This window comes from Phoenix dactylifera, unplaced genomic scaffold, assembly GCF_009389715.1.
Source record: "Phoenix dactylifera cultivar Barhee BC4 unplaced genomic scaffold, palm_55x_up_171113_PBpolish2nd_filt_p 000742F, whole genome shotgun sequence".
Lineage (NCBI taxonomy): Eukaryota > Viridiplantae > Streptophyta > Magnoliopsida > Arecales > Arecaceae > Phoenix > Phoenix dactylifera.
In genome coordinates this window covers 86,499-111,687 of record NW_024068115.1, presented here as the reverse complement: position 1 = coordinate 111,687, position 25,189 = coordinate 86,499, and the positions used below count along the sequence as shown (strand labels likewise).

The window sequence follows — 25,189 nt, the reverse complement described above, 5'->3', positions numbered from 1 at the left end:
GAAAAATTTAATTTTTTGATTGTAGACTCTGTGGACTCATTTGCAAGGTGTTAAAGAGTAACAAGAGAACTTGATCATCCCAGGGTTGAGGAGGAAGTGTGCTATCAATTTAGAAAACAATATGGGAGGAAAATATCCGCTTCTGCCCTTCGATGACTACCAGAACAAAAGCACCATGATTGTTGGTGGAGAAAACATTGCAAAATTGAACCTGCCCAAAGGAGTCAGAGAGGAGTGATTCAAGTGTAAGAAAAGGGGAAGGTTTACCAATTGGACAACCAACTCATTTCCTGTCAGATAAGTCACAAGTGATACCTAACAAAACATGATATTGGTTGATTAGTATGGCCAAGAACCGCTCTGAAGTCTACAGTTAACAGATCATATATCCAACAACTGCATATCCAGAATTGAACGATCCTTAAACACAAAAAATGGTGACAAAAATGTAGATAGGCTACTTTGGAGATGGCATGACAAGCTTGATAATGATAATGAGCAATTTATCATTACTGTAGGCTTGAATACTTGCTTGCAGGAGTCACCTTAACAAGTCCAGTTGTATGTCATGCTCTTAAAACTCTCAGGTAACATTAATAAATGAACAAAATTTTCTGCCCAAAAGACCATAATCTTCAATTGCAATAGCTTTTATGCAAGTTAGCTGTACAAAAACGAATAGTAGTGCCAAAAACACAGCTGTCTAAAACAACTCCTTTGTTCTTCACAAGAAAAGGGGAAAAAATGAATGCGCTCCTCCAAGCCAATTTACAGTAACCTTTACACCTTCTCTGTCTAATACAAATGAACATGAGCTTCTTCAAGCAGGATCTGTTGAGCTTAGAAAAACTACGTTGAAAGACTGCAAATTGCTCAAGTTTTATGAGATATTTAATAACTCATGGCAGATCAGATCAAGTATAGTCACACAATTATATGCAGTGGAGAATTGCTCCCATGTCATGCGTCAATGATCGCTCTTCCCCTTCGAGAAAAATCTGCTGAAACCACGTCCTTGCTTCTCAGGCATGGTGTTAGGAAAGGAAGTAGAGGATGATGGTCTGGATGACCTGTGCTTTTGGCGCTTCGAGCTGATAGGTGATCTAGGAAATGAGCTTGCTTCAGTGTCAGATGGGCTCATATGGGAGTTATATCCATCCAAAGGAGATTCGCCTCCTGTTCTCTGTGTCATAGGGACAGCAGCATTTTCCATCTCGGAGTGACTCGAGTGTGGTGAGGCACGCATGACTTGAGGGTTAATGCCACTTGGGCCTGGTTCATTTTCCAACAAGTAATCACTCATTCGGTGTCTGTTGTTTGGAGAGGAACTCAAGGATTCTGCAGGTGGACGCATTGCCTGCAATTGCCTGCCAAGAACACGTATGGTCTCCTGACACTCCACAAGCTTCTCTGCTGCTGCTGCTATCTCTCTCTCCTGTTATGGCGCATAAAAAAGTTCAGCACAAAATTGAAGGATGTTCGTATTTTCAAAGTCTATACATAATGCGGAAAATTTAAAGTGTTAATGGTATCAGGACTTGGCTGATTTTAGTCTCACTACAAAATACACCTTTATATCAAATGAAAAGTAACCAGATTATTCTTGAGAAAGACAATTTATATTTAATTAAGCTGTATGTCTAGGCTTTCAAATTAGATGACAAACTAGAAATAAGAAAACTCTGGTTGCAGGGGCAAACAGTGGACAACTGGACATGAAAGGTCGATCCCTAATAGATGGTACAGAATCAAAGATGATGGCAATTCACACATCAGAACAAAAATAATAAGGTGCTTTCCAACAGAGTTATTGGTACAGAGTTAAAGACGTAAGCTCCTACCTGCTGTCTCATGTTGTAATTTAAAAGGTTAAACACACAGTATAACAACTAGCTGCAGAATAGAATATTTGCGTGCGTGTGCGCGTGTGTGTGTGAGAGAGAGAGAGAGAGAGAGAGAAAAGAGAGGGGGAAAAAACTAATATCTTTATATCAAGCCACTGGAATGTCTCTTCTAATTATGGTCTTCCAAGGTCCATTACTACTTTATACTCAATAAAATTGTTGCTATCACCTTATGTATTAACTATTAAGAACATCCTCAAGGGCATCATTGACAAATGATTGTAAGAACCAGTCACCTCAACTTTATGGTAAGTGTTGATACTGGAAACCATAAGTGAGACAATCAATATAACCTTTATCCTTTGATAACTGAAACTTGTGAAGCAAGAACTAAATCACAACATATCACCAAAAATGAAGTCAAATATGTACCATAAACAGGCAGATCACTGAGGAGTATATCTGCACAACTCATCATGAGTCTATAAAGAAATAGTCTTGTGCAAATTCCCTTCTCTCTGTTATTTGCTTTTATGTTTGTATTTCTTTGTATTTTAATTTGCATTTCCTTTCTAGTTTTTCAATAAATGGGTGGGAACAAGTTCATACACAACATTTATGAACTTGTATGTGAGCAAGACAAATATAAAATATGTTTTCCAGGGACAAATTTTAATAGGCTGGTATACTTTTCCTAAATTCCTTTCTTTCAAAACTCATAAGCCAGAACAGGTCCTACCACAAGAATACAAAGAAAAGAAATATAACCATATACTCTATGGTAGATATGTAAATGAGAAAGGAAGAGCTCAAGGCACATCGAACTACAGGAAACCTAAAAGAATATGCAGATATAATATGACCAATATGATAGATAAGCAAAGCCAAGACAAAAGGCCTCAGTAGCATGTCCATGAAATTGTAGACTTCCTCTACACGAGCTATGCTTCCCCGTATCAATCAGGTTGGTGTTGTGATAGACCAAGTTCGTTTCCCAGTGGCTACAACCACCCAACACGACCACTTATGAGGGAGCAATCCGACTACAAGTAGGCAAAACTCACATAAGATGAACTAGCAATAGATGACAGACATGGAAAAAATATTAGCTACATCTTATTGAAAAAGTTTTGAGATGAATTGGGTTGGAAAAGCCATGGGGCTAGAGTTGATTATAGCAAGCAAAAGAAATGAATTCAGAAGTTGAAGAATATTTAGACCTTGGAGACAAGGCTTGTCAAATACTAGGTGCATGTATAATGAGAAAACAAATTGCAATCCTCCAGTAATATAGTACCGAATTATCTATTTGGTAAGTCTAGAAGAATTGACTACCAGTGTATGATCACCAAATATGAAGATAGATAACAAATGAATCTATGAAAGGGAGTAAATGAGGAAAAAAAGACTCAACATAACAAATATTCAACCAAAGAAGATGAAAACAAGTTTAAGACAATCTAGTAATGTGTCAAGTAATGACAGGATGCATAATCCAAGGAACCAAAAAATACAATGAGTTAAGAGAAAAAACAAAAAAATGAAACAATGAGAGAAGTTTTAGAAAGCACCGAATAAGAAGAGATTATTGGCATGTTAATAGAAGAGAACAAAGAAAAAAAGAATATATCGCATACGTCTAGGATGCTGGTATGTTTGTGTGAAGACTTGCATGAGCATGTGTCTAGTCCCACATTGTGTGTTAGGGAGGTCTTGGATACTAAGCAGGGTCAAGGACCCTCACTAATAACATTTTGGTTAGCTTTTTCGGGTAAAGTCCTGGGACGTTGCAGATGGTATCAGAGCTGACTCAACCTACAGCCCATGTTGCTAGGGGATACTGTAGCTCATGCCTTAGGGTTGACCATGAGCCAATCATGGTGTTTTAATTGGACCCTTCTCATAGCAAGGGCACCAGGCTTAAACATGGTAGTGTGCAAGGACTGGCACAAGTATGTGTTTGGTCCCACATGAGCATGTATTGCAGAGGTCTTGGTACTTAAGCTGGGCCTAGGACTTCAATTAATAAACTATGGTTAGCCTTTTTGGGTGGTCCTAGGTCGTTATATGTTGGACAAACAAAATAAAGATCAAGATGGAAAGAAATGTGAGGATTCAAGCAAAAGATAGAACTTGTGAAAAGAAATGAAAAGTCCCCAACAGCTAGCTGGACAAAGATGCAAAAATGTAAATCTAACTTCTAAAAGGCCAAAAGATGCTAGTGCTGCAAGAAAATAAAAAATTAAAATGGATCAAGATTCAGAAAAGTTACAGAACATACTGACAATGCAAGAAGTGGATTGAAACCTGAAAATACCAAATAAAACAAAGGAAAAGGGAAATGAAAACTTGGATACTTCAAATGAAAATTTAACAAGAAGATCAAATTTAAATAGGATGGAAACAATTCAAATTAGATGTTCAGAGGAATGGAAGGACAGGCAAAAGAACTAACAGCCTTCCAAAATTCAAAAAGATCAAGAACTTTGGCACCTGAAATACAAGGAAACCTCAAATACAAACAAAAGTCATGTTTTATGTCATATCAGATTCTACATTAGCTTTTCCAGAGTTTCAGGGCTAAGAAATGGAAAGGCGACTTTGTGGAAGAGAATAGTTGGTCCTTGCTTAAATGGTATGAACAATAGGGAAAGTGGTAATATTGACAAAGGATTTACTAAAAGAGTCTATTCAAAATAAGCAAATGACACCATCTTCGGTTAGAAAAAGTGGAGACAACAGCAAAGTTGGCAAAAATTAGGCAGAATCAATTGTTTACGTATCTACTTATGAATGCATGCATGTACACATAAGTATGTGTGTGTGTGTGTGTTTTACTACTGCTGTAGCTATATATGGAGGGAAAAATCTAGCCAGGACCCACATCTAAACTTAGTGACTGATTTATTAGTTATTACTCTATATTGGCAGGAAGAAAGTAAAAAATTATACTACTCAAGTTCTTTTTTTAAAAAAAAAAAATTAATATAGTTATGGGCTCAGGTATTTCCCTATAGCCATAGCTTAGAACTTATTTATTTCTGTTTTTCACAAAAGTTATCTACATTTAGATTTAAGCTATCTTTGTCATGTCAGCATGATAATTAATGTTTATATTTGTGGACTTATATTTTTCTATCAAAGCAGCAAGGACTTCATCATGAAGCACAACCTAAAAGATACACATAAACACAATGATAGATCTTGATAAGAACTTCATTTTTATGTAGAATTAGCACAAAAAACTCAAAAAGGTTTGCAGAGCCCACTGTTCAATAAGATGAGACCTCCCTTACAATGTTAGAGTTGTATAAGGTTCTAGAGGAAGATCCAGTTAATCAGACAATGTACCGCTGGAAGAACTTGATAACATAAATGAAGATGTGGAGTTTTGCATCAATATCTATATCTGCTCAACCATGACCGAGGGCAATAAAACATTTTGGGGATTGGTTTCCCATGTTGGAAATACTAAAATAATCCAATTGAACAGCTTAGATTCTTCAACTCAGAAATTAGATTTTCCAGCTAGAATGATTAATTAGTGAAGGAAGCTTGGAGACAAAATATTAAATTGAATCATATTTTTGTAGCAGCACAGAATCCAAAAACTGTTAAACAAGCATTAAAAGATTGGGCTAAGGAGAATCAAGTGGTTTCCCGAAACAAGTTGAACAGAATGGAGGCTAAACAGAACTAAACTAAGCATTAAAATAAACTTGGAAACAAGCTGTTGAACAAGAATTGCAATAAGCCAAACAGAATTCAGGAACTAACATAAAATAGTGTCTGGTAGAGAGATACCTGAGATGGAGACTAAGATGAGGAATCGATATGACAGATCTTGGAATATGAGGAATTCTGACGGAAGACATCTAAAGCTCACTTATTAGATCATGGGGACAGAAACTCTTGATAAATTTATGCTCAACCCAAGAACAGAAGAGCCAGGAACAAGATACGACACTGACCATATAGAACTGAGAAAAATCAGCAACAATAGAAGACATCAACTAGGAACCTATTTGATTTTATCACAATCTTTTATGGAATGAAACAAAGAGCCTAAAGACATTACATTAAGGGGGAGCTATCTCATGCAGGTAGGGCATGGATGACTTTTGGAAATGAAAGAAGTGGGAAGCATCATTTGTGGGATGAGATCTAGTGAAGCTCCTAGACTAGATTTCACTGCCTTATTTATCCCGAGAACATTGAAAATTGATTGAGCACAAGGTCTATGAACTATATAGAACTATGAATCTAACAGTCTGATCCTTAAGAAGGTTAAGAAAACCATTTTAGCACTAGTTCCCAAAACAAGATCCACTAGTATCATGGGAGATTTTGGAACAATTATTAGTTACAGGGCATCTATAAAGTAACATCTAACTCCACCGTATTGCAAGTGAATAGCAGGGAAGGTTATCTTTTGCCAACCGGTCTTCTTGTATAAAAGTAGGGGTGAATATCTTTTTTGGCACAAGAAATGACAACAGATTTAATCAATATAAGGACTGTGAGAAAGCACAAGATGGTGGATTTTAAAAAGCTTGTGCTACAGTAAGTATAAAATTTGTTTTTCATGATTTGAGTTATATGGGCATTGATCAAGCTTAAATTATGTGAATTGCTAAAATTTTTGAAGCTCCAACTTGGCAAACCTTGAGGATTAATTAAAACCATTTTTGCAAGACAAGGTGGTCCACCATCTCCTTTCTCAGCTATGATGACTATATCACCTCATTGATAGAGAATGTAGTTGGCAGGGGAGATAGTAAAGTTCATAGATTTAGGTCAAAAGCTGCAATAAACCATCTAATATTTGATGATGGGCCAATGGTGTGGAACATTTGGAATGATTATTTGCTAACTGTCGATAGTTTATATTTGTAATGTGAAAATTCTAAATACCATTATAATTCAGCAAATTTGATATGAGAAGGTACGTAGAGAATCCACAAAATGTTTGAAAATCTGATTTTAAATGATAAGGGTTGCAATCTACTTAATTAAGTTATGCTAAAAAAGAGAATGAATATAAACCATGACAGAACAATGAAAGCAGATTAAGAGCATAAGAAAAATTATCCCAACAGAAAAATGCTTAAGTACTATAGGAGAAAGCAATTATAGAAGTCGATCCTACAAATTACTTTATCTGAACATTCATAGTGTTATACATATCTGGAGTCTATCCTCCTTACCTGTTTTGTTTTGATATCAGTGTCAGCATCAGAGGACATTAAACTCTTTTCATTCCTTCAATTAAACAAGAAGCGTATAAGGATATCACAAGAGAGAATCCCAATTCAACAGGACAAACAAAAATAATCCCATAAGATATAGAAAGCCAAAAAAGAGAAAGAAAAAAATCATAATTTATGACAGGTAGGTAATTTTAATTCTAACCTTTCAGTTTGCTCCTGAAGTTCTTTGTATTTAGCCAAATCATCCTGATGGCTGCGTCTTTCTTCCTGAAGTTCATTATCCAAACTTTCTGCTTTTGTTTGCAGCAGGACTATTTCCGCTTCTAATTCCTTTGTGCGTGATTCTAGTGTCTTATAGGACTCAGCCATACATTTCAATTGTGTCTCCGACAAGCTGTTTGATTTCTGACTGGCAGCCAATTGTGATTTAAGCTCTGCCAGGTTTTGTTCCATTTCAACCAGCTGAGACTTTGTACGTTCCAGCATTTCATTACATCTAGCCAATTCCATCTCCATGTTCTCCTTCTCTAATTTCAAGTGTTTAAATTCCTCCGGTGAGAACTTCTGAAATGTGGCCTTTACTTCAAAGTCACGGCCATTGGGCCCTTCAATCTCAGGATCAGAGGAAGAATGAGGTACAAGCGAACACACACCTGAGAAATTCCCTTTTGTTGATTTATGCTCAAGCACTTTATTTTCTAGTGAAGTTACCTTGTCTATGCAATCAGAACCATTACTTTCTCCTCCATTGCCCTTATCGCTTGGCATATTGAAACTGGTTTCAGACAAAATTTGGGACAAGGCAAGAAAAAAATCAATTAGACTTATTTCATTACACAGAACTTTGTTGACAGAAGCAGAGAACTGCTCAATTCTCTCATTTGTTCCATGGCCTTCAGAAGTCCTGCCTTGAATATCCATAGCTTCTTTACCAAGAGAAACAATAAAATCATGAATCTGAGAAATTGCTTTCTTCAATCCTGGATCTGTGACATACTTAGCATCACAACATGAATTATGATCTTGCTTGGAAGAAATCACACTGTTTGTAGTTTCACCCATATCTTCATTTTGATCACAAGTAGCATCTGCGGAGTAAGTTTCTTTGATAACACAACCAGAGTGCTGAGGCAATTCTTGTTGTACATCCTGCACAATACATCTAATACCTTCCAAAAGTTTTGACATATCCGTGTCCTGGGCTCCAGGTTCAAACAGAGAAGCTATTCGTGACTGTAATTTTGACAGTGGAGAAGCAAACTTGCTTGATATGCACTCCCCATCTGATTGCTCCTTGCTAGTATAAACCAGATTCGTAGCTGGCACCAAAGCCAGCTGTAGTTCTTCACCATCCCCAATTTTTTGAACATCAGCCATTGAAGTAGCTTCAACATTTTCAATTTTCATCTTATCAACCACGCTATCTGAAATAGTGACAGTCCCATTGGTCTCTCCTGACAAACATGCTAATCTCTCCATCTCTAAAAAGTCATCCATAAGTTCCAAACGATTTGAATTGTCTGCCTTCTTACTATTGTTAACATCTTTTTCTTTCTTGAACTGGGAGAGCTCTAACATTAATGCTGTGGCCCAAGATTCAGAGCAGCTTCCTTCCTCATCAATACCATCTTCAGACATGGAGGTCAAGCTTGGTGGGTTGCTTTCATGTTGGCTTAAGGTACCATTGAAGGGGGTAAAGCTATTTGACTTTGCGGGGCTCATTTGTTGATTTGGAGCAAGCATATGCACTTCCAAGCTACGAAGCTTGCTTGCTGTCCTAGCACACATGTTTCTTGAAGCTTGCAGCTCACTGTTACGTTTTGATAAGGCCTCCTTTAGCATCTTTGTCTCTTCCTCCATTGCCAGCAGACGTGCCGTAAGAAATTCATTCTCTTTCTGGAACTGCTGAATGTGTTCAAAGGCAAGGTCAGAAACTGGAGTTGTTATATGATGCGGGCTTGAATTTTTAGCAGGAGAGCGCCGTAATCTGGTATCTCCATAATCTCGGCCTAAATTTTCAACTTCTAACTTCATTTGAGCTAATGCAGCAGGGCCAGGCAACTTCTTTCGAACGAGACCACGTAACCTTTGACATTCTGCTTCTAATTTCGAAATTTTCTTGACATCTTCTAAATGCTGCTTGTTTGCCACATCAGCAGATCTTATGCTCATGTTCTTCTCTTCATTGCGAATTTCAAGCTCCTTGGAGACCACATGAAGTTCATATTTTAATGAACTTATTTCTCTTTCACACAATTGTAGGTTGTTCTTCAATACTTCAATTTCAGCATCAGCTTGAGATTTTTCCTCACTAATCTTCATCAGCATATCAGAACGTTCTTCAAGAGATCTTGACAGTGCAGTATTTTCAGCAGAAGCCTTTAAGAGCTCCTGTTCAAAATCATTTATTTTTGCTTCCAGTTCAGCCTTGATCTTTTCCCATTGCTTAGTTTTTGCAAAAACTACATCGTGTAATTTTTGCTCACTTTCTTCCTTAACATTCCGTATCTGCTTCATGCACTCCTTTAGAGCACCATCAAGATGTGATGCCCGTTCTTCAGCTGTAAGCTTTAACAGTGTTACAGACTCAAGTTGAACTTTAAGTGCTGAAGCTTCTGCTTCAGCTTTTTCCCAACCTAAAGCAAGGAAGAAACAGAAAAATCATCAACTTACAAAATCAATAATATTGTCTTCTTTCATATTTATCAAGCTTGCAAAACAAAAATGAGCGCGTGACTGCACTGAAAATTAAGAAATATTCCAAAATGTTTAATAAATAATGTCAAGTTTTGAGATCTTTCACTAATAAAAATATATCAGTATTAAATCAAAAGGACAAAGACTAAGTACTGGTATACCAGATACTGCTTCTTCAGCAACTTTTGCATGTTGTTTTACTAAATTTTCCTTAGTGGTCATCTCTGATTGTGCCGAAGATAATTTTTCATTCAAGACCTTCACTTGGTCCTCCAATTCAGTGAGATATGCATATTTCTCTGCAGAAACTTGAACATAATTTACACTTTTTGTACTTTCCTGCCAACAGAGTAAAGCGATTTGAGAGAGAAGAACTAACCCAACCACATTTAGAAGAAATCAAATCAAGGCAAAAATTTTAATGCAAAAAAAAAAAATCTCATCTGTGTGCTGTATGAACGGAACAAGATACCAAAATAATTAAGGAAAACATAATCAGCTATAAACATAAGTTATGGCAGAACACGAGCAAATTAAAGGAGCAAAAGCTTGTACCAGATGATAACATATAAACTTGAATGATTTGTCTACTTTTTGCTCAGCCAAATGCGCACAAATTCCTAGAACTGAAAGATAAGCTACGTTGGTCGCTTTTTGTTTTTTATGCAACTTTTAGGTCCATATATATTGATAAGAAACATCAAGCATAAAACATATCTATTGGTACTTTTGTTCTTAAAGCTTGTTATACAAGGTCATGATGAAGAACATGACCTCAACATTCGGATATGACCTGATTCCAAAAGAATGAAGAATTTGAGCTCATTGCAATGTCCTTTGGGTATGTCGATAAGTAGTATGGTCTTTGCCTTTGTATATAACATAAATCTAAAGAAACAAAGAGTTGGCTGTCACCTTTAAGAAATGAACTAAATCTAAAAATGTGACACTTAAAAATCATGTCCTTATAGAGTATTGACCTCCCTTAATCCACCTTATAGAGAGCTAAAATCAATAATGTTTTATCAACACCCAAATTAATCAAACAATGATGCCCCTCAAGATATTGGATAACACATAGTTAGAATGTAAATGCCGCAAAACCTTGTTATCTTTCAGCCTAAATGTGGCTTTTGAGTGCAAAGAAACACTATAGCAGCAAAAGCAAAAGAAAAGAATTCAATAACTAAGAATCTCCTCAGTTTTATTGAGACAAGGGGAGGGGGGGATAAGAGGTGGAGATGACAAAAAGGATGTGAATTGCTTCATTCACCATTTCTTTTCTCCTCTATTGTTTCATTCTTTCAGTTGCAATCTGATTTGAATATTTGTACAGTGCTAAGTCACTTTTATAAGCAGTCATTAGGATGAACATATAAAAGGTTTGATCTCATGCACATGAGATCAAGAACAATATACTGAATTATTGTTGCATTATCAATAATATGCAGGTGAAAATTTTGATCCAATTAACTTGTCACATGCCTTTATTGAAGATGTGTGAAATGTTACTGCCAGTACTAAGCATCCCTATGACATTGAAATCTCTTACTTCTGCTAATGTAAAAGATGACCACCATAAGTCATTGTGACTAGAGGGTAGTTTACAATTCTAAAGTCAGTCTTTCCTCAGACTTAATGGCATGGGCCTGGCTGCAACCAAGACAAACATGAATAGCTCAGGCATGGTTGCTAAGTGGATCATTGACTCTCTCAACCTCAAACAATTAGGAAACTAAGCCGAGCTCAACCAACATTCTACATCAAAGTTGCATGCCTAAAGTTGACAATTCAGACATTATGTTCCATCAAGACATGTTACCTACATTTGCAGTTGCAAATAACAGGTATGGGCATCACCAGTATGGCATAACAACAAACTCACAATCACTCGTTACAAGGTTAGTGGCAGAACCAAGTGGTTAACAGCCAAGTGGCTAGTTACCGAAGCAAGAGTATCTAGCCTTAGAACAGGGCCATCCTCTAGTCATTAATTAGAAGAGCTCGTGCTAACACACGAATGTGGATTTGAGTTATGTGGTCAAAAGTATCAAAACATCCACCACCTATCATCATATCCAGGTTTGACTCATCATGCACATTTGATTACCAGAGTTCTTGGACCTTAGGACACCATTGCTTGCTATATTCTTGATAATTTTCTTGGGAATAAATTGGAGTGAGCAGACTTCACATGATATGGAACTTTTTGGGTGATAATGAACAAGTATCAAGAAAAAGCTAATTTTCCAACATGAGATCCATCCATGCACATATCTCGTATTAGCATAATTTGATTATATAGAGTATCTAATCCAGATGTTCATTGTCATTTTCCAATTATCTTGCAAAGATCGGGTATCATAATTTCATGAGTCTGATCATGTCTAGGACCCTAACAGTACATGTCTATTGGCTACACTTTGGATGGTATTAGTTAATATGACCCTAGAGCCATAGATATCCATATACCACAGAGTTTAGCTCAAGCTCAAGCTCAAGCCAATTTTGAAGACCTCATGACATGGACCATCATGAGCAAACCAACTTGTAATAGCACATAATTCTGACTTAACTAGTGTAACATATGAGCATAACTATGACTTCATATGATTGCATTTGGTACCTATATACTTTATATATTTATTCTTCCACATTTCTCTTTATGTGAACACAATGCTAACAGTATCAAGACACAATTATATCACCACTCAGTATATTATAATATGAATTGGCATCTAATATGTTTTCTGAGTTGTTCTTTTTCATAAAAATCAAAGTTTTAATATAGTCGCTATTTCTTTTTCCTAGATTTTTAATCAATTACACAACTACGTGCAAAACCATCCTAGACCAAGAAACCTTGGTTCACCCCCACAAGCCACATTACAGTAAGCTTGCATCGTGAAGTATGGTACATAGAATCTAAATAACAAAGAGAACTCCCACACTGTTTCAGCCAAAATTATACTTCTAGTCAACTCTGCATGCAAAACTAAGGAACCTTAAGTTGGCCCCACAAGTACATTAGTATGAGCTTGCATTGTACAACATGGTCCATATGGCCTAAGTAGCAAATAGAATTACAACATTGTTTTGGCCGGTACTGCAAATCCAGTTTAACCTACATTCCAGACCAAGAACCTTGTTATAGCCCCAAAAGCCACAGTACAATGAGCTTCTATTATGATAGAAGGTCCATTTGGTCTAACTTGCAGGGAGAGCTGTCACAAAAATAAGATGTACGAAAGGAATACCTCTCGCCATTGTCTAGAATTTGGCAAGGAAAATAATGATGGTTACACTTTTTTAATTATTCACCACCAGTCATTTGCATTTATAACAAACCAGCCATCAATAACCTTAAATCATTGTCAAAAGGAAGTGAGAGATCCATCAGTACAATAAGACATTTGCATACTATCTTCACAAAATGTTGAGTGATGAGTTTGAATCCATAAAACCAGGACAAACAGAGAGTCAGAAAGCGACAAATTAAAATTAATATCAGATAAATAAAATCCACTGCATAAGTAGGATTGTCTAGCAAAGAAAGTTTTTGTAATCTTACATTTCTTGAGAAGTGCTGGTATAATCATAAATCATGCCTAAATTACATGGATTTATTTTTGCATTTTCTTTTTATTGTTTATACCTTCACAACTAACTACCAAGTGCAAAAGGTAAAATTGGGAGAGAAAGCAAACCTGATCTGCTTGATTGCCGCTTGGATTAGACAAAGAAGTGCTGGTGGAATCTGTTGTAGTTGTTGCTTTTTCAGATGATTTTTTCTTCCAAGGCCAACTTCGACGATCCATTTTCAGCTAATGTAGCCTATAAAATGCTTTAAAAGTCAAAACTATTATGACCATCAGCACATCAGCTAAATAACAGAAATGAAGACTAGAAATATCGACCAAAAGAGTCAAAATAATTGGTGATGACAGTGAAGCTACAGAATGTCTAAATGAAGGAAAAAGAGAACTCCGAGTTTTAAACTTATTTTTCCAAGGACAGAAACAAAGAGAACTATGAAACATTGCAAAACAAGTTCTGAAAATTATATTCATATTCTGCTTTTTTACAGTAATCATAAAGGAATTTATAGAGTGTTGTGAGAAGATATTGGTCATTAAATGTAAAGTAGAAAATTAGGAAGAGTGGAGCTGCAGCTTGTCTAGATGAGGAGGAAAAAAGAAACCTCCAGCTCCAAGTTTATCACTTCTGATGACAGAAACAAGAAAACTATTATCATAGACAAAAGAAGTTGTGAAAATCTTTATTTATATCCTTATCATGGTTTTACAATAATCATAAAGGATTTACCGAGTGTTGTGACAGTTTTTTGCCTCCATATTTCAAATATAAAATTAAGAAGAAATGAACGCCGTGTGGGTTAAAAATGTCCAACAAACCCCAAGTTTCGATAAAATGTTGAAATTCACTGAATGTAACTTGGAAAAATGAATCATGCACCTAAACTGACATTGTTAAACACAAGCATGAATTATTTCCTATTTTGGATCATCCCAAACAAGAGATCAGTAAATCAATTAAGTTAAAATATTTATTAAAAATAATTGAAGAAGATAAGCAGTAAAGAAGTGCTGACAAAAAGTAAACATGGTGAAAGGTAGTTGCAAATCTTTAAGACTAGTGGGGCAAGGAGCGTTATGACTTGCGTAAGCCATCAAGTGATTACTGACTGTTAGCAGTAACCATCCATTGCCCAGTCCACTCTGGTTAATGCCTATCTCAAGGAAGAGCTTGGAATTACTATCCAGCGGATCGAAATCTTACTTCTAGTAGCAAACTTTGTTCGTTACCATAAACTGCCACTGCCAGAGCAAAAGCTTGGCAGTGGAACAGTAAACCAAAGTTTCCGCGATCCCGAACCACAAATCCAGAGCAAAGTTGGAAGAAAACATAAATGGAAAGAAATAAAAATGGAATTCTAAGAAGAAAACAAGGACGCAGAAATCTCAATGACGATGATCGCACAATCTATTCCATCAGACAGATCGAGTGCATCAATTGTTGAGAATTACTCAAAAACATCACCGAAGCATCAGATCGATGACCTCATCGTTTGGTTGTGAAAAGGTCAAATAACAAATCAAGAAACCAACAATAATCAAAGAGAAAGGAAATTTTTTTCAGCAACTATTTAAGATCTCCACAATGTGAAATATCTGATCAACTGGGACTAAGAATCCAATCAAACCTCACCGTATCAATGAACCTAAAACGAACAATGGATCAGCCAAAACGATGATGTCCTCGAAAAATCCATGCCACCACCATCTGAACTTCCTTAAAAAAAAAAAACAATAATCTTTCATCGCCAACAAAATCCAGAAAGAGCCAATCATCGGCTTAAAACCTTGTAAATGCCGGCCGAAAAATCAGAAAAAGACAACAATACCCCGCAAAATCCTCCCAAAAGCCAATAAATTTTGCCCCAGAAGAACCAATTAAAATCGCCCGCGTCTAAAACCAAATAAGAAGAGAAGAACGAACGAATAGGCCCGAAGTCTCTCTTCGACTCGCATTCGAAAACGCCGATACAGAGATGGAAGGGACAAGAGGCAATGGTAGCTTACCAGATGGAACGTCCTGCCGCAGATCTGGCAAGTGCTATACCAAATCTCTCAGAAGAAAAATGAGTTCATTGCTATTTTTATTCCATTTTCTCTTTTTTTTTCTTTAATTTCGATCTCTCTCCCGGTTGTGAGGTAGATATAGAGAGAGAGAGAGAGAACGAGAAGAACGTAGTTATTACTCGTCCTGCGCTCCTTCTCTTTCTGTTTCTCTCTCTTTTCCTTCTCTCATCTTCTTCGATACTCTGCTGTCTACTTCGGGCCGAGAGAAGGGCACGGCAAGGTGGCGGTGGGTGGAATAGAGGAAGAAGAGAGCCAGAAAAGAGAGCAAAAGGGCGAGCTGGAGCCGCTCCTGGGTAAAAATCCTTGCGTTAGGTGACACTTAAAAAGGCAAGGCGTTCTCGCAAAGGATCCAAAGATGCCCGCTTTGTTCCCATTTTTATTTTTATTTTTTCGTCCCATTGACACGTATTATATCCACTTCAGTCCCCCGATTTTATAAAATAATATAAGACTTTTCTTTTTAAAGAAGAAAAGAGGAGGGGGAAAAAAAGAGAGAGAGACAAAGATGGCTCACTGAACGGGGGTTCACGATTTGGACGGTGGTGATTGACGCCGCCTGGAAATAGAATCTCCCGATCCATCAGTCGGTTGCGACGTCCCCTTCCCCCCTTGCGTTGTTTTTTCTTTTTTTTTTTTTTTTTTTTAACAATGGCTGCTCATATCACTTTAGTGTAGGTGCCGGAAGAGAAGATAACGGAGCGGTAGAGGAGCAGTTCCTGACATAACCAGAGAACCTCTTCAAAATGTTGGACAGTAAAGGAGGCGAACCAACCAGCAATCTTGTTCGCCTTCTGGTATATATCTTGTGTTGTTTTTTTGTTATTTTTTTGATACTATATAGCTTTTTGTATATGGCGTCATCACACTCCATCACCACCGTCTGATCGGTGCTCCCATTGCATCCATGGGGCTGACTTTGAGAGCCACGGCACCATGGGAGAGGTAGCCCATCTGTCACTATAGGATAATGAGCGATTAATACGACGACAACCGCCTCTTTGTTCCCTTCCGGTGGACCCAATCGAGGGAGAAATAGATCAACGAGGGCCGTCCGATCGGGCACGGGATATTTTTTAACAGTGTTAAGACAGATCGGTGTACCTCGATCGATCAGACGGTCGCTTTCGGCCCCTCCTCAACCTCCACTTCCATCATATGGACCCTACCTTTTTAATTCCGCATGATGGGAGCCGGTCCCCCACCTTCTTTTCCTAATAAAATCCTCCGTATAAAGCAAACGGAGACAGTTTTTACGAGATTTAACTGTATACCACACATATGGTGACTACACAGACTGCCTCGAGATTCGTGAAGTGCTGGCGTCTAGCCAACGGGACGGTCGTTGGATTGAGAGGATTCGAACGTTACGGTTGTCGTTTTGGAGCTCCATTTTTTCTTACCGCGAGCTCTGGGTGCGGCTTCCGTCGAGGGAAAACAAACGAGCGGATTCCCGCGTGGGGGCGGCGGTAGAACCCGATGCCCGGGGGCTTTTTCGTCGAGACAAAAGATAAGCCAATGCGCGTCCCCTTGGGCCCCAGGCCCATCTGTAAAATCTGGGCCAGACGTCCAAATGACCAAAATACCCCTATATATTTAAAGAGATAATGTATTTATTTATTTATTTATTTATTACAATTGGCTCACACACCACGGGTATGGGTGTAGCCAATAAAATCAGAAAAGAAAAGATGATACAGAGGATAAGGCACAGACACGTGATCTTTCCAAGTGAGGCCTTCAAAATGGTGAGCCGTAAAGGAGGCTACCCAATCAGCAGTACTATTTGTCTTCTTGTAAATATGCATAACCTAATAGAGACCATACTCATCTAAAAGCCTGGGGACGTCGTGGAGCAGGGGCTTAGAACCAACGTTGCGTCCCTACCCATGAATCCACTCCATCATCGTGGCCGAGTCTTTCTCAAGGAGGATACGGTTCACACCTAACACATGTCTCGCATAGATGATGCCCTCTCATGCAGCTCTGAGCTTGGTACTGACTACAGACGTGTCGAAAATCCGTCGGCCCACAGCCGCTATCAATTTGACATTATGATCTCTAATAATGAATCCCACACTTTCAGAGCTCTCATCCCTCGCCAATACTATCGTCGAAGTTCATCTTGAGAAATTCAAAAAATAGAGGCTTTCAGAAGACTAGCATAATTCTGGACGCTACAGGAGCAAGAAGGGGCATGACTTTCATGGCTGATATCAATATTTTTGGGTTTTTTTTTTTTGACGGTACAAGCGTTGTGGCCAACAAAAGTCATTTGGGTGGTCGAAATCGATGGGTCGTTTTCGATTAACCAATGATTTATGGGTGTCAATGAGGGGTCAGATTGATTGCTTAGCGGTGTAATAATTGAAAATTTTGGGGGAGGGTGGTCGCTGTCTGGTGTTCGGAGTGTCGGGTGGGGTGTTTCCATCCCAACGAACGAGCCAGAATGCGACCGCCGCGGTGTCGGCTGAGACGGCGGGCGAGGGACAAAGCCGAACAGTAGGACAACGCGGCGCCGGCGGTGGCGCTGCCGCGGCCGGTGTGGGTCCACCGCAATTCGATGTACCAGCAGTCCAAATGCGTGGGCTGATTTCTTCTCTCTCAAACTCCTTTGCATCAGAGCGGTCAGAAAACAACCTAAACGTTAATAGGTTGTCCAGGTTTCGGGGCCCAATTGTCCACTCTGGTCCCCGATTTGTACCTGTCACATGGTACAATGGTGTATGTGAGATCTTCTGCTGCAGCATGACCTGGATTATGTAAATATTTGTCGATAAGCATGGATCCTCTACCATGCACGGTTTGCACGATGCATCATCATTGATAGCTGTCTAACTCCTAATGGTAGCCATCGAATACTATGCAATACTTTGCAGTGCAAATCTAAGTAAAAGATCCCGAGTCTTCATCCATACCGTGCAATTTAATTTTTATATTTATATCTTTTTAAAAATTTCAATGGTGACACCAAAGGAGGTGCAAACTTGGATCTTTCTCGAGCGAACAGAGATGCCAATAGATTAGAATGAAACTACAAGCATTCTATTTGAATATGGTTCAAGAGGTTTATGTAATAGTCATTTTTGATATTAATGGTGACATTATCCATGTAAGTGCATATAGAATGCATATGATAGGATGCGGGGAAAGTTATGATTTAGAACATAATACACATTATACAAACCTAGGTACAAACACTTCTGCTATTTAGTTTTCATGATTTTAGATATTTTGTTGCATAGTATATAAAGGTACTTCTGATACTATGAGTTTACCCCACTTCTACTGAATTAGTGTATAATGTGTATTGTGTTCCTTTTTATTAATTAATAGAAGTAAAATATATATCTCAAAGAGTGTATTCATGAATTAAAATATTATTATATTATCAATTATATTCATAATTAAATAATAGTATATAGGTCTTAATATTGTAAGTTTGAGTATTAACCTAGATATGCACATTATCACCCTATATGAACATGTGTTGAACAAATTAAGTATTATTATTATGTTATTTTTATTTTATAAATATTTGAATAACGTTATTTATTATATATTATATGAATATGACCATGATTTGGTTAAATAAACTGATAATATTTGAGAATTAATTACTTTCTTAATGTCTAAGTAATATAAACTAATATTATTATTAATAATCAAATGATGTCATTTTATTAATGAATACATGATAATTTATATATTTTCATATACTTATTACTATGTAAATAATAGTTTATGTCGGTTATCAATAATTGTAGACACTATTCATTTTCACTAATAAAAATCAGAATTTTAAACAATTTTACTTATTATAATCATTATTAATTATATTTGATATCATTTAATTATTTGTAATAATATTAATTATTTTATAATTAAAAATATTACTTAGTATTTCTGATCATGAAACATAACATAAAGCTTTAAATGTACGCTATCTTTCTTACATGGCATGTGTTAATTAAAAAGAGTATTATTTTAGTATTCTTAAGATATTTAATTATGTATAAATTGAATAAAATATTACTAATTTATTCATAATTATTTTTGTGATATTTGCAATCTATCCAAGTTAACGTCTATGGAGTCGCAACCAAACTTTTTAATGATCAATGTTCGATCTATACCCAAAGACTTGAATTTAAAAAAAGAATGATAATAGACCAAAGATATATATAAGTTTTTAGATATTATTAAAAAGAATATAATGTTACAAAAGCAAGGGAAACAAACCTATACCTCAAAAAAAAAAAAAAAGTGTACACTGCATGGCTCATTGGACAACTTTTAACACAAGATCCATATAGTTGTAAAATTGATTTTGTATGACATATCAAGTACAAAGTTAAGCAGAAGTTATGTAGTCCGCCATGGCAATTCTTGGTATCCTCATCTCATATGCAAACCTAAAAATAATTAGAAATAGAAAACAAACAGTAAGATATATGTAATAATCCTCTTTTAGTATATATCATGGATAAACATATGGATTGCATGGACTCAGACTATGAGGGTTTGCATCATCGATAGTGATAGAAAAGAAATCGAAACATAGTTCCTCTTGTCAACCATCTCAAAGCCATTCTATGCATCATTGCTCGATATATAGTGGTTGGAACAATAGCTCCATATGTTTACCTGCAAATTGCAACCATATAGGGATGATGACAAAATTATGAGAAAGGTGGAACAGTCGAAGAGTGCGGCGCAGACGGTGGCATTGCCATGACCGGGGTGGATCCACCGTCAGTGTACCAGCAATTGCAGTGGTCAAAATGCATCGGCTGATTCTATCCTCTCAATCTCCTTTGCATCGGAGAGGTCAGAAAATAACCTAAATCATGAATTACATGGTGCACGTGAGATCTTAGTGGTGATGCTACACCATGCGACTGTCAACCATCTCGAAGCCACTCTATGCGTCATAGTTTGTATATATTGATTACAACATAGTTTGTATACATTGATGTACCTGCGAGTTGCAACCATGCATGTAGGGATTACTGACAAAATTGTGAATAAGGCATTGGAGACCATATCCAAACCATGTAATCCACCATAAGAAAATCATGACAACAATAATGTTATAAGGAATTTAATTGTGAACAATTATCAAAGCTATATGACACAACCGTCTAAGTAACCTGCGAACAAATAGAATATCGAACCACATCCAAACCATGTAATCCATCATTTCACCAAAAAAATCATCACAGCAATCTCCTAAGGTGGCAAGATAGAAATCCACCATAGATTTAAAAAAAGAAGAAAAAAAAAACAAGTTTTAGCTTGTCCACAGCCTTTCTACCATTAACTCATGAACAAGTATAGGACAAGCAACAAGCAAGAAGAGAGAATAAGAGCCGACAACAATCAAAAACTCGAACTTGCCAATTCTAAAATTCTCAGCGTCAACCAATATTCAAATAACCTAAATTGAACCAGCAGATAAAAGTTGACAAAGACTATGCCTCAACCAACATAGAAAAAAGTTGACATAGAATTAGCTACCAACAATCGAATAATTGATGCACAAACAAAATGATACACAACCTGTCAATACAAACCGCCCTAGCAAACAAAAATAAGTTAGAAGTCTGAAACAAAGCCTTTAATAAACAGTAAAAATAACATAATATATGAGAAGAAGGCCGTAGTCCAAGTATGAAAAAGTTTGTTGATCATCGATGATCATTCGCACGAAGTTTGAGGGCTAGTATCCTTGAAAGCCACAAAGAAAGAACAACATGGGTAATTTCTCCACTCTAATTATTATGGCCACACACATAGTAACATTGGGAGTCCATAGATCCAATACCTTTTTATTTCATGACTCATGAGTTAAAGAATAGTAACTTTATTATCAGTATGGTTTTGTCTTATTGATATTTTTGAGGCAACATTTTCTGTAAAATTTGCAACTGTAGGAACTTCGGATCCTCTATCAAGCAATTTGTGCATCATGGAGTTCTGTATAAATATCCTTCTAAATATCGAATTTTATAAAAATGTCCTTCTAAAATTAATATTTGTATGAATATCTTCGTAAAATACTTGTTTTGCTATTCTATTTTTTTTATTCTTATTTTTGGATATATATCTATACCATCTAATGCTGTTAAATTAACGGTTTCAAATTAAAATAACTAAAATATTTTTAATGAATAGATATGAAAAAAAAAATCTATAAGGCGATCGCGGAGAGGGATAAAATGGCAGCCATCCGAGGTGGAGGATCCCGTTCCATCGCGGAAGCCGGAATTATTTCTACGTTGATCGGATCTCTTCCCGCATCTGCACGTCTGACGAAGAAAGACGGCACCGACTCCGGAGTTTTCAGTCTTTTTCCTCTGACAAGCCGGCGATCTTTCCTTTCCCTGGACTCAAAATAATAATAATTTACAGCCACCGATTTGACCGCAAGGGACCACGTTCCCACGGCGGAACCGAGCCGTTTCCCCGCCCCTTCTCCGTTTCCCGCTCCAGCGGGGCCCACAGGGAGCGCGCCGGTGCGGCGGCACGGCAAGTTGGTGGATTCCCGCTGGAGGCGGGACCCACAAGCTGCGGGACACGTGGCATCTAACAGACCACCTCTGTTTTTTTAAACTTCAACGGACCACCTTTAGCGGCAACTTTTGCACCAAACCATCTTCGGATGACGTGTCGAGGCCTGATTGGATTTGTAGTATGATTGATCCCGTAAGTCCACCAATGGGCATATTGCATAAAAGATATTGGTGCTGCGGTTGGGCTTCGTGCATTAACGAGAAAAGTCGGCCGCCGAGGGCAGAAAGTAAGAGGCAGCAGAAGAAAAGGAAACTTATGTCTGGACCACCAATACTACCACCATGGCAACTTCATCCGAAATGTCCAGGGATATCAGGGCTCTCGCTAGATTGCTACAATGCCCAAATTTATTTTTGTCTCTCCCAGAAAAGTCTCTACCTTCCGATCGTCTCAAGATGAATTTTGATGATAGCATATCCATATATGGAAACAGAGAAGATATAAATTTTATGATAAAAGATCACAACTTCTAACTGATTGTTTTTGAAGGGCGGCACACATGCGACACGATAGTTATAGTGGCGGAGCTAGGACAGTATAAGACGGTATTACTACGCGAGGCGTGTTTTAGGGGCTGACAATATATTTTTGAAAAAGAACTTAGCTACGGTGATTAAGTGGATACAAGATAAGGATCGGCGGGACGATGGCCACCCATTGCTTAGGGACATCTATAGAATGGCAAGAGATTATGGTTTATTTCAAGTGTATCAGAAGACGAATAAGACTGCAAATTGCACCGCATTCTTTACTGCTCATCATTTAGAAAGAATTTTCTGAATATAGTTTGTAGCTATCTCTCTATCCTTATGCTTTTTTTTTTTTTTTTTTTTTCTGTTGGTTGTACTCATCGTGTTTGAGCACATTAATAAAAAAAAAACCCGACTTTAAAAAATAACCCTAATATCATTCAACCGGAATATCGGCAGCACGCTTAAACTAGCAAATACTCGTTAACTTTCAGCGAGTGCTATGAGTCTGCCACGTAGCCATTTCGACAAGGATTCCACGCTGTACGGCCAGAACGGCCAATGCTTAGATCTAGTTGGTGGATACGATGTTAGAAATGGAGAGAGAGAGAGAGTGCGGCGTTGCAAGGATGTCTTCCGCTTCTGCGCCATCTTCCCTCACATGGCCATGTCATGTATGGTTGCTTATTCAGGGGCTTCAGGTACATGGCAGCTCAGTGACAGCTTGGTCCTTCGTGCCTCTTGATTCCAAGTTTAGGCATGAATAATAAATGCACTTTGAAGTGATTGTTTTTATTTTTTATATCATACAAAAATTATAAAAGTTGCCACTTGAGCCATACCAAATAAATCATATATTTTTATTGAACTTGTAGCAAGTGGTTGCAAGGATGAGCTTGATGTCTTATAAGGTCATAAGGTCATTGTCTATGAGATGTTGAAAGCTTTTGGCTAAATAATTTCTAAGTATGTAGTTCAGATGTTCAATACAAATTCTAGTAGGTTGGTTGAGGGTAGAGTTGAAGTTAAAATAATTTTATAATTTTTTATAAAATTATAAGCCCTAACCAACTTGAAAATCAGCATCGGATGATGAAAATTTTTGATAGTCAAGGCAACAAGGCTTACTATTGTCTATTATTTCTAGTTTGCACATTGGTGGCACACTATCCAGCCTAGCCATCGATTGTTTTTGTTTATGCACCCAAAATGGTTACCCATGTTCAATTACAAGATATCTTTTTTAGATGATGACATCATTTGGCTTTAGATCGACTCTTTTAGGAACTACCAAAATAGTTCAATCGATGTAAGAGTTCTTTAGCTTTCTTTCTCCTTTTTTTGGGGTGGTGGTGGTGGTTGAACCACTCTTCGTTCTCCTTCATAACTTGCTTCAATCCATTTTTTTCTCACTTTCAGCTCTTCTTGCTAACTTCTTGCTTTCTCTTTCATACTTCCTATCATGCTTCTTTAACATCCTTTTCTACTTCCTTCAATTGTTGTCCAACATCCTTAGTATATTGTGATAGAGCTTGAAGTTTTTTAGTTGACCACCTCTTTCTCTTGTTCTCTTTCTTTAAAGTCCATTTCGTTTGCCATTCGTGCACACATATATTTATTATCATTCCCTAGAAATAGGTTTCTGATCATGTCTTGCAATTAATAATGCCTTTTTATTTTCTCTCGTCTTTTATCCTAGGCTTTTTTAAACTTTATCAGCTTCATCCATGTCCTTGGGTTTCCCTTTTTCCTAGTCATTTTGAAAGAAGATTGGTTACAAAGGCTTAAAGAGATCGACTTTTGCCTTCTTGAAAATAATGAGAATTTTTGGTCGAGCTCTTCTCTTTCTGCTACTCACGCTTTTTCTTAAAAAATCATCACTGTGGGCTTGTACATTTAATCCCCAATTATCCTTTCTGAATTTGATAAGGATGAGCTTTCATAACACTTGATTTTGTATTCCCAAACCTTACGGCATTAAAGTTTCATTTTGACATGTATTCAATATAATAGGGACATAAAGAGGTTTAGATAGAAGGAGCTAAAGAATACCTAGTCTAGAAGACAATAGTGGAAAGGGATTGAGGAAGATATTGAACATTTGGCTCATACCCCATTTGTGGTTTTTTGACACTGAATATCTCTATGGTTGCATAGAGTGTGCAACTTGGGTTGAGCTTAACCCAAGCTTGCTCATTTAGCCTACTCATTGGGTAGGGTTGGATTGAAGTTTTGTAAATTTAGATTGGGCTTAGATTCAAGAATTCCAAATAAACCTTAAGTAGGGTTGGATTAAAATTGACTTTCAACTCAACCCGAGCCAGACTAGCAATAAGAATATGCACTATTCTTGTAACAACCCAGAACCTCACCCAAAATGGCTAGCTGAAGGTATTATTTGGGTTTCTTAATCCTGTACAAGTACCGAAGATATACCTAGCGAATAACCGATATGGGACTAAACACACGTCCGTACGGATTCTCACAATTCTAGTAAGCAAAAATGAATACAATTTCATACTTGTACAATAATTCTACCTGTGTCACCTAATTGAAAAGTCACCTATGGAGCCAAGAGTGAAAAGCTAAAAGAAAACTTGCACCATCTTACTCTCCAAGGGAAAATGCACATCGATCACATATATAGCAAGCAAACTTGCCTCGCTGCACCTTCCTCCCACCATCACTATTCTATCACTGCACCAATCCACTTCCAGCCCTCATCTTGAATG

The 25,189-nt window shown here is 37.3% G+C and overlaps 1 protein-coding gene across 5 annotated transcripts; it reads right to left on the bottom strand.

Moving 5' to 3' along the window:
* Positions 1-601: 601 nt before the first annotated feature.
* LOC103722598 (filament-like plant protein 4) lies at positions 602-15,738 on the bottom strand. 5 transcript variants are annotated; one of them, XM_039120194.1, is made up of 6 exons: positions 15,355-15,735; positions 13,459-13,595; positions 9,913-10,090; positions 7,257-9,690; positions 7,052-7,106; positions 602-1,435 (listed from the first exon to the last, which is right to left on the bottom strand). In XM_039120194.1, exons 2-6 carry the CDS (start codon positions 13,567-13,569, stop codon positions 968-970), a joined length of 3,246 nt encoding a protein of 1,081 aa, XP_038976122.1. In that variant the 5' UTR covers positions 13,570-13,595; positions 15,355-15,735; the 3' UTR covers positions 602-967. The 5 variants fall into 5 exon arrangements, with proteins under 5 accessions (XP_038976122.1, XP_017702025.3, XP_038976123.1 ...); XM_017846536.3 differs by having other exon boundaries at positions 13,459-13,585; XM_039120195.1 differs by lacking the exon at positions 15,355-15,735 and adding an exon at positions 14,981-15,005 and having other exon boundaries at positions 13,459-13,585.
* Positions 15,739-25,189: the final 9,451 nt, after the last annotated feature.